The sequence below is a fragment of the Salmo salar genome, chromosome 13 (genome assembly GCF_965601325.2).
Source record: "Salmo salar chromosome 13, fSalSal1, whole genome shotgun sequence".
Taxonomy (NCBI): domain Eukaryota; kingdom Metazoa; phylum Chordata; class Actinopteri; order Salmoniformes; family Salmonidae; genus Salmo; species Salmo salar.
The window spans coordinates 61,226,055-61,236,648 of NC_138303.1; the positions used below are offsets into that span (position 1 = coordinate 61,226,055).

Consider the following 10,594-nt stretch of genomic DNA (forward strand, 5'->3'; position numbering starts at 1 on the left):
GAAAGCACTGTATACTGTAAAAGATCCCAGAAATGTTCCATATGCACAAAAAGGTTATTTCTATCAAATTATATACACAAATTTGTTTACATCCAGGTTAGTGGGCAGTTCTCTTTTGCCAAGATAATCCATCCACATGACAGGTGTGGCATATCAAGATACTGATTAAACAACATGATAATTACACAGGTGCACCTTGTGCTGGGGACAATAACAGGCCACTCTAAAATGTGCAGTTTTGTCACACAACACAATGCCACAGATGTCTCAAGTTTTGAGGGAGCATACAATTGTCATGCTGACTGCAGGAATGTCCACCAAAGCTGTTGCTAGATACTTTTATGTTGTATTCTCTACCATAAGCCTCCTCCAATGTTGTTTTAGAGAATTTGGCAGTACGTCCAACCAGCCTCACAACCGCAGACCAAGTGTATGGCGTCGCCTGTGCGAGCGGTTTGCTGATGTAAACATTGTGAAAAGACTGCTCCATGGTAGGGTTATGGTATGTGCAGGCATAAGCTACTGTACGGACAACGAACACTATTGCATTTTATCGATGGCAATTTGAATACACAGAGATACCATGACAAGATCCTGAGGCCCATTGTCGTGCCATTCATCCGCCGCCATCACCTCAGGTTTCAGCATGATAATGCACGGCCACGTGTTTCAAGGATCTGTACACAATTCCTAGAAGCTGAAAGTGTCCCAGTCCTTTTATGGCCTGCATACTCACCAGACATGTCACCCATTGAGCATGTTTGGGTTGCTCTGGATCGATGTGTACAATAGCATGTTCCAGTTCCTGCCAATATCCAGGAATTTCGCACAGCCATTGAAGAGTAGTGGGACAACATTACACATGCCACAATCAACAGCTTGATCAACTCTATGTGAAGGAGATGTGTCGAGCTGCATTAGGAAAATGGTGGTCACAACACATACTGACTGTTTTTCCTGATACACGCACCTACCTTTTTTAAAGTTATCTGTGACCAAGAGGTGCATATCTGTATTCCAAGTCATGTGAAATCCATACATTAGGGCCTCATGAATTCATTTCAATTGACTGATTTCCTTATATGAACTCAGTAAAATCTTTGAAATTGTTGCATGTTGCATTTAGATTTTTGTTCAGTATATATAGCCAAGTTAACCTTACTCATTGTGTTTCTATTGGATAAAATTGTCTGGTACATGGCATATATTGTTACTCCTTATTGTGTTTTACTTTTCTATTATTGCTCTATTTTCTTTCTCTCTGCATTGTTGGGTAGGGCCCATCAAAGTATTTCACTGTTAGTCCACACCTGTTGTGACAAATACAATTTGTTTTGGATTGAACATTTCTCCTGTGCCTTATTGTTGGTGTTGAGGTTACGTCACGTATTTAAGTTAAATGACAATCATTCTTATTTTAATTGAAATATGCACTTTTATAATCATATTTTTTTCCGTAGAGAAGATTGTATTGAATTCTATGCATAACGATTGTTGTAGGTTACTTTGATATCAATGAGATCCTATTGAGATTACTAATGCTCAGTATTTTGTGTGGGTCCTTTGTAAAGTGTATGAATAATTTGAGGGCAGAGGCTTTTTCTAGATTCATGTCATCTGTATCTGGTGACATAATGTGACAAAGTGATGATGTACTGTGACATCTAGAGCCCATATGCTGATATCATATTTGAATGTCAGGAATGTAAAAACAATGTGTGGTAAGTTCATATATTTTTTTTGTAATTTACATTGTGTTGAATTCATTTTCATGACTTCACTTCCAAGCACCACTTTGGTGAAGAATCAGTGACTATTATATTATGCTGTATTTAATATGTAATATGCAGATTTCTCCTATTCAAGTATTATTCAGGCCAGGTAGTTTACTACTGTGTTAAATGTGATCCTCCAGACAGTTGTGAGATAAGGTCAATTAATATACACTTCCTTTAGGTTTTAGTGGGCATGCCTGGAAATTGTCTTGAGGTAGATAAGGTACAGAGGAGTTGTTGGAATTACACCCCTTTGTAATTCTATGTAAACGTAATATTAATATGACTTTACTGTACTGAACATTTAATCTTCATCCAACCAGCAGACAAAATTAATGGTTAAGCTACAAAACTTATCTCAGTATTTGGACTTTAACCTTGCACAGGTAAAAAGATAAAGGAAGATCCTCTTGAATTTTAACTTGGGTGCCCGGCTGACATTTCATAACTGCTTAACTGCTGAGTTGTGTATAAAGAGTCCCATAACCTCTCAAGCCTTATGAGTGGCTGCTGCTCTACTGGTGTGCAATGGGCAAGCCAAGTAGCCAAGTTCGTGATTATGATGAAATTACATCTTTCTTGGGAACATGGGGACCCTTTCAGCGGACGATTTTCTTTGCATTGGCTGCCAGCATCCTCCCAAATGGGTTTGTTGGTATTTATATAGTGTTTGTAGGTGATACACCACCACACGAATGCTATATTCCTGAGGAGTATAACGTCAGTGAGATGTGGAAAAATTTGACAATCCCCATGGTTACAATGAATGGTGTATCACAGCTTAGCTCTTGCTTAAGGCTCAAATTGGAGACCGTTAGAAACTACTCTAACCTTAATATCGTCCCAAATGTGGATATCAACGTGAGTGAAATTGAGCTGGAGAGTTGCTTGGATGGTTGGAAATACAGCAAAGAGGTCTACCAGTCAACAATTGTCACTGAGGTAAGGCAGGAATATTCATGATATAAATGTTACTTTCATTCTAACATGTAAAACATCACACATTTTACAGTACCAAACAATTGTATAAAATCATATGTACACACCTTGTAATCCAGGAAAATGGGTAAATATGGAACGATATCTATACAAGAAACTTTGTTTTTAATGTTCAAGAATAAGTTTCCTTTGTGTGTCGAGATAAAGTCCACAAGCCCTCGATGGCATATGCAGTCAGCTTAACTTGACATTTTCACATTCCATGTCAACTTTTGAAGTGAGCTAAAATGACCTGTATTAAATATTAACCGTCTGCGATTGGGGAAAACAATCTTCTGTTGAAGAGCACAGTGTCGCTGATTCTTTTGACAAATCATTATTTAGTGCACTGATTCCTTAGACAAATCAATGTTTGTGCTTGAAGTAGAGGCAGAGATTTTAAGGTTTTTAAGCCGGAAAGTTTGTAGTGCTTCTGTGGTGACGAGGTGACAAATCCTCTGTTTCTGCTAGTTCTGATTTTGACACTTTTGCTCCCAGAATTAAATGAAGTGGCTACCCTCATGCTGGGCTGAGAGCAGCACAGACCTATAGATCCATAGTCAAGGGTTCCTCCAAACCTACAAAGGGTTGTATCTATACTGATTAGTAGCTGATCTGTCGGTCCCTAATGGTTTGTTTTGCAGTGGGACCTGGTATGTGACAATGAGTTCAAAGAGCCTCTGACTTCCTCAATATACTTCCTTGGTGTTCTGGTGGGAACCTTTATCACAGGACAGCTGTCCGACAGGTGTGTATGACAAAGACAAGTTTGGAAAGAACAAAGAACATCATATTCATAAGGACTTCTGTGGTTCTTACATTGAGTTGGGAAAATATAATTATAATTGTAAGAGGCTTGTAGGGAAGTCAAAACAAAATGCAGTGTCTTTGTTTGCTGCTACAGAGTCCCAAGGTGTTCACAGGATCTCATAAAATACAACATTGAATAATTAGCTTTTCCTTGGTCCTTATATATCCAGCCTGGCGTCAACCACTATCAACAGATAGGAGAATAATACTTATTTAACAATCAGTGTCACGGCCATTGGCCATCAACCTGTACCTTGAGTGTCACAAACACTAGATATCATGTGTATTTCAAACATTTAAACACAATGCTTAGCATATTGTCTCAATCACTCTAAACTGAATATGAACTTTAGTGATCTTAAACAACCCCATTAAAATCATGCAACACAAAGGATGTTGTGACTTAACAGTTCATAGATTGAATTTGGATTGGAGCAGTTCACAATAAATACTTTTCTTACTGCCATATCTCCACTGTGTATCTTTTAAATTCCATTAATAGGCTAAATCAGTGATGGGCATCTCCAGTCCTTGGGGCCTGATTGGTGTCACACTTTTGCCCCATCCCCAGCTAACACATCTGACTCCAACTAGTCAACTAATCACGATCTTCAGTTTAGAATGTAATTAGTTTATTCAGCTTTGCTAGGGATAGGGGAACAGTTTGACACCACTCCGGCCCACGAGGACTGGAGTTGCCCATCCCTGGGCTAAATACTAATCCAATTAGTGTTGTTCATAACTTGCTATGCCACAAATGTATGGAATCATCAACCATGACTTTTGACAGGTTCGGAAGAAGGCCGGTGCTCTTTTCCATGATGGTGTTACAAACTGTAGCAATATTCGCCCAGGTATTCTCCCCAAACTGGGAGGCATTCAGCGCCATCTTCTTCTTTGTGGGCTTTGGTGGATTCTCCAACTATGTGGTAGCTTATGTGTTAGGTTTGTGACAAACTTTAAAAAAAATGTATCTTCCATTAATTCGTAACAGCTCAAATTCAGATTTATCCAATAAGAACAAATGACACAATACACCTTTGACCTGTGTGCTGGTTGGTGTCTGCAGGATCCGAGATTCTGAGCCCTGGGACGCGCGTAGTGTTTTGCTCCCTGGGCGTGTTCATGGGATCTGGTTTGGGCCAAATGTTCATGCCAGCGGTGGCCTACTTCATCCGTGATTGGAGGTGGCTTCTGGTACCCATGGCTGGTTCTGGACTGATGTACATCCCCCTCTGGTGGTAAGTTGATGAATTGGGTGCCCTCAACACGGTCTAGTTGAGGACATGGTCTAACTGTACTACCTACTGTATGTTTGACTGGCACAGGTTAATCCCAGAGTCTCCCAGATGGCTGCTCTCTCAGGGAAGAGTTGAGGAGGCTGAGGCCATACTGAGAGACGCTGCCAGGAGGAACGGAGTTGAAGCACCAGAGGTCATCTTCACTCCCATTGAGGTAAGCAGATACCTTGAGTGAATAGGTCTAGATTTGAGGCTAACAGAATAGGTCACACTTACACTATAGCTACAAAGAAAAAAATTGATACAGTGACAATTACACCTATGTGACAAGTGAAATTGGGCGACACCTCAAAAACACAGCAAAATTGAGGTTGGAAGGGGGAAAATCCTTAAGTGGAAGGAGAATGTGTATTGCAAACTTGGAAGTTTTTAAACTTACAGTATTTCTGTCCTACAATAGATTGAGGATGCCTGCGAAAATATGGACAAGAAATATAATTTCTTAGACATCATACAGAGCTGTAACATGGTCTCAGTTATACTCATTTGTTCTCTTTTGTGGTAAGTCGTGCTCTCCATTGCATTATAGTTGTATTCCAAGATATGTTTAACATACCAGAGTCTTATCACTCATTAAAGATAGACTCTCCTTTATGATGTTGCCATGAGCAGCACTGCACATTTTGAGATGATCACGATGCATGACTTTGCTCTCACAGTCACACAGAGTATGTTAAAAGGGCTTTATAAATACATTTGACTGATTGATTGATTGATTGATTGATTGATTATCTATGCATGTGCACGAGTGTATTTTTAGTCAGCATGCTAGGCTAGCTTATGCTTTAGCAGCCCGTTGGATTCCATGACCTAACATTATATAGTAGCTGCCGGAAGTGTTGTGGAATCCAATGGGCTGCTTCAAAATCAAATCAAATCAAATCCAACTTTATTTATCACATGCGCTGAATACAACAAGTGTAGACTTTACCGTGAAATGCTTACTTACAAGCCCTTAACCAACAGTGCAGTTCAAGAAGCTAGCATGAGCTAGCCTTGCCAATTCATAGACAGTAATGCTAGCGCGTTAGAGTGTTTTCACATACATATGTGACTGACCGGCTCGATTAGGTCTTATGTAGCAAAATTTGAAATTAAATTTTTTACTTAGGATAAAAGTAGACTCAGAGCTATAAAATGGTATATCATACAGTACATTACAGTTGATGAACAATGGTTAAGTAATTCTACTTTGAAAGTTGATCAACTTGTAACCCCACTTTTGAGAAAATGGCCCTTGAATGTTTTGGTACACCTACTTGAGAGCTCTTCTTTGTCTACACCCATTCAGCATCGTTCACTTAAGCCTTACTCCCACCCATCTCTTTAAGGATTCCCATGTGAGGCCATGTACTAAACAACAAAAGATTTCAAGACTAAAGGCTTGTTTATACTACGTCTATCAACAGTTGTCGCCGTGACATCATGAACATTCTGTTGTTGTCCGACATCAAACTTGTCATTGTCGTTATGAAAAAGTTAGAACACAAAAACTACAGACTGCATGACATCAGCAGCCTGGTGGTCTAAAATAGCATAACTGGTGTATTTTAACACCAATAAACCCACCCGTTTAAAAAACAATTCAGTATATGTCGAATCAGGCAACTAAAAGCAACTTTCAAAACAATGTTTTGGTTCTTTCTAGCTTGTTAGCTAGCTAGCTAACGTTAAGTTAGCTGGCTAGCCAGTTCAAATAATGACCACGTCATATACAGTAGCCCCCAATGTCTTCACTTTAACTAATTTGTATTCACTGTTGCAAGAAAATAAACTCACAACAAGATCATTATTTACAAGTTAATGGTGAGCTAATTACAGAAAATAGCTTGCTGTGGTGAGTGTGACGAAATAAAAACAAGGCATTCTACCAGAGAACTTTATGATTTAGGAACTGTTTCTTTGGCCTAATCTAATATCATAATTTGACTTTGATAGAGGTCATGTTGTTCTTCACATTACTGTCTCTGGTAAACACATAGTATGTCAAATAAAACCAAAGTTTATTTGTCACATACAACAGAAGTTGTAAACAGTACAGTGAAATGGTTACTTGGTGGAGTCTTTTGGTTAGACATCTAGCTAGCTAGCTAAACAATTAACCATAATCCCTCTCTGTCACGGATGTCATGGTTGCCCTTAGTTTGAAGATGTAATCCGGAGAAAGGTGTTTTATACAACAGCAGCCTTCTGTGTGTTCTCTTTTCGACTCCCTCTGCGTATCAAACGCCAGAATTTTCTCAATTTCTTTTGCTATCATACTCTAATTCCACTGGGCATTCCACTGATTTCAAAATACTTTTGCAGTTGTACTATGTGAAATCTTTTTAAAAAAGCTGCATTAGAAAGGATTGCCTACACATACTGACCAGCTCATGTTATACACAGAAGCATGCTACATGGCAGACCAATCCGAACTCATCTCTCAGCATGTCCAGCCTCACCCATTAATTATCTCAGCCAATCATGGCTAGCGGGAAGGTGCCTGCCTTTTTCCGTGGCTAAACCAACTAGGCTCTTAATTTAACAATTGTATTCGTATTTACAGATGGCATACAAGTTTGTTTTTTAAGGCACATGAAAGTTCACATATTCCAGACTTTCTGCCCCCCCCCCCCCCCCCCTCCAAAAAAAATATAAGTTGTATGTTCAAATGCCTCTCCTGTGAAGTATTGAAGTGTAACATTTGACTAGTTTCCTGAAACAAGTCACATACTGTATCTGAAGTGTGAGGGAAATGCCCCGATGCTCCGACACTGTCCCAACGCTCTGTCTAAATGTTAATACGCCTTGGTTGCAATACGGTTTTAGAAACATCTGGAACTAACCTTCCAAATTGGCTAGAATTTGTAAAAAATAAAATAAATAAAAAAACGAAAGGTTAAATTACCTTACACCTTTATAACACAAATCCTTCATGGCCGTATTTCCATGTTACAGCGTGTTTATGGAAGAGAGAGGCGACCACCTGTTCTAATTAGCTATATAACATCTCTGAACAGCTGTGTGTAATGGAAGAAGGATGCCAGAAAAGTGTTTTAACTGAAAATATTGTAACTGAAAAATACTGTCGGCTGCAACTGTGTTAAAACAGTGTACAGTACGTGTATATTTTGCATTTGTAAAAGGATTTTGGTCAAGTTTATTCCGCTTTTCTTCATGTCATCTTCAGAAAATTGCATTTATCTTTTCTCCATACCTTTGTGGTAGTTTGTACTGGCATGTCAGATTGGCCTTGGGGGTATGACCAAATCCAAGGACTGGATTCCGATTGGCTCGTTGTAGGTCGGTTATTCAGACATTTATTTCACAGCAATTTATGACTTGTTGGTCTCTCATCATTTTATTAATATCAGACTATTATCAATCCTCACACTGTTATTAATATCATACTTTAACCCATTACTTGACCTGGGTTACATGTACTACAACCAGTATTTGCAATCTTAGAGAGCTATAAATAATGTATGATGACTGCTGATTGCAGTATTTATGTTATTTTCCTATTGTCCCTTTAGGATGATCATCACCATGGCCTACTATGCACTGCTATTCAATACCACTAACCTGCATGGGAATTCCTATATCAACTTCTTCCTGTCTGCAGTTGTAGAAGTGCCAGCCTATATAATCGCTATGTTACTCCTGAAATTTTGCCATCGAAGATTCTGCCAGTCATCCACTCTGTTTCTTGGCGGTTCTGTTATTCTCTTCATCCAGATTATCCCAGCAGGTAATGTTAAAATGTAATCTCCAGTCTAGGGGATACACTGTTTTATGTTCAGTTCATTATTAACAAAGCAATGTAAAACCCATAAGCGTTTCCTACTGCACATAATCAAATACTGTTTCATTTGTGTGAAAATATGAGCTCTTGATGTCCATTTGATATGCTGTGTGAAAGTCAAGATACAAGATATTAACCCCTGGCTGACATCGCCACTCAGATCTCCCAGGAGTGGCCATCTTCCTGGAGATGGTGGGGAAGTTTGGCATCACCGCAGCGTTCTGTGTGGTCTACGCCGTCACGTCGGAGCTCTTCCCCACTGTGGTGAGGAACATGGCCATGGGGACGTGCTCCATGGCAGCACGCATAGGCAATATCATCTCCCCCTTCATCATCTACCTCGGTAAGACCAATCAATCAGTTAATCAAACAGTTAATGAATCAATCAATGTCAACATTGGACTGTTAATAAAGTGTATCTATATAATCTTGCCCTCTTTTACCAGGTAATTATTACAAGTACCTACCATATATTTTGATTGGGAGTCTGGCTGTGTTATCCAGCCTACTTTGTTTCGTTCTACCAGAGAGTTTTGGAAAGGTTCTCCCTGAGACAATACCACAGATGCAGAAGCTTAGAGGGTAATTCATGTATTTCATAAGTGTTATAATAGTTAATAGCATATGGTAACGTTTCATAGCTTGTTCTTATGATGGCATAATGATACTAGCAACAATAATGAAAACAAAATGTTTATTAGTATCATAATTGCAGCATTTATCATTAGGAATAGTATTAGAATTATAATAGCAGTAGTAATAGTAGTAGGTAGCAAGTATATGTTGTATAATGTGTTACACTTATACGTCTCTCATTTTGCAATAGGTTCGGAAGTAAGAAGAAAACTGCAAATACAACTAACAATCCCATTGTAGAAAAAGAACAAAGATTTTAACTGACTCACGTTGTTACTTCCCACAAGACACTGTACATAATAAAGGTTTTTAATGAACATGTTTTTATTTATATCTCATATGTCATTGTTCATATACACTGAGTGTACAAAACACTAGTAAAATCTTCCTACTATTGAGTTGCACCCCCTTTTTCCCTCAGAGCAGTCTCAATTTGTCGGGGTATGGACTACAAGGTGTCGAAAGCGTTCCACAGGGATGCTGGCCCATGTTGACTCCATTGCTTCCCACTGTTGTGGTTGGCTGGATGTCCTTCGGGTTGTGGACCATTCTTGACACACACAGGCAACTGTTGAGCTTGAAAAACCCAGCAATGTTGCAGTTCTTGACACACTCAAATCGGTGTGGCTGGCAGCAACTACTATACCCCATTCAAAGGCACATCTTTTGTCTTGCCCATTCACCCTCTGAATGGGCACTGTAAGATGGCGCCGGAGCAGAGGGTAGACGTTTTACACCCTCTTCCGATTGTGTTTTTTTGTTTGTTTATCTGCATTATTTCTTTACTATTTTTGTACATAATGTTGCCGCTACCCCCTCTTATGACCTAAAATAACTTCTGGACATCAGGACTACGATTACTCATCACGGACTAGTAGAATAATTTTTCTTCTATCACAACTCTGACGAGCCCGAGGCGGAGGATATATACGGCTCCCTCGGGAACAGGCCCCAAGCCCAGTGATCTGTGTGAAGAGGAGGCGGAGAAAGAGAGGCCGGAGGGTGAGCTGCCTTCTGAGGAGTCGGAGGCAATTGAATAAACCCCCACTTCCCTCAATTCTGCTAGCAAACATGCAATCTTTGGACAATAAAATGGACGAGTTATTAGGAAGATTAAACTACCAACGGGACATTAAAAACTGTAACATCTTACTATGTACCAGCAGGATAGAACAGCGGCGTCTGGTAAGACAAGGGGCGGCGGTCTATGTATTTTTGTAAACAACAGCTGGTGCACGATATCTAATGAAGTCTCGAGCTATTGCTCGTCTGAGGTAGAGTTTCTCATGATAAGCTGCAGACCACAT

General features: G+C 39.5%; 1 protein-coding gene across 3 annotated transcripts; it reads left to right on the plus strand.

Annotated features, from left to right (window-relative positions):
* Positions 1–2,225: 2,225 nt before the first annotated feature.
* slc22a4 (solute carrier family 22 member 4) lies at positions 2,226–9,604 on the plus strand. 3 transcript variants are annotated; one of them, XM_014136840.3, is made up of 10 exons: positions 2,226–2,717; positions 3,398–3,501; positions 4,354–4,508; positions 4,633–4,804; positions 4,892–5,018; positions 5,265–5,365; positions 8,383–8,597; positions 8,812–8,994; positions 9,098–9,233; positions 9,478–9,604. In XM_014136840.3, the coding sequence occupies exons 1-10, from the start codon at positions 2,304–2,306 to the stop codon at positions 9,545–9,547; spliced, it is 1,677 nt and encodes a 558-aa protein (XP_013992315.2). In that variant the 5' UTR covers positions 2,226–2,303; the 3' UTR covers positions 9,548–9,604. The 3 variants fall into 3 exon arrangements, with proteins under 3 accessions (XP_013992315.2, XP_013992316.2, XP_013992317.2); XM_014136841.3 differs by having other exon boundaries at positions 9,179–9,233; XM_014136842.3 differs by lacking the exon at positions 9,098–9,233.
* Positions 9,605–10,594: the final 990 nt, after the last annotated feature.

Bases quoted from the DNA above. Each gene is read 5' to 3' on its own strand.
- slc22a4 (XM_014136840.3), top strand. From the start codon at position 2,304: ATGGGCAAGCCAAGTAGCCAAGTTCGTGATTATGATGAAATTACATCT. The intron at 4,509-4,632 runs GTTTGTGACAAA...TGGTGTCTGCAG, and splicing joins TGTGGTAGCTTATGTGTTAG to GATCCGAGATTCTGAGCCCT. The intron at 9,234-9,477 runs GTAATTCATGTA...ATTTTGCAATAG, and splicing joins CAGATGCAGAAGCTTAGAGG to GTTCGGAAGTAAGAAGAAAA.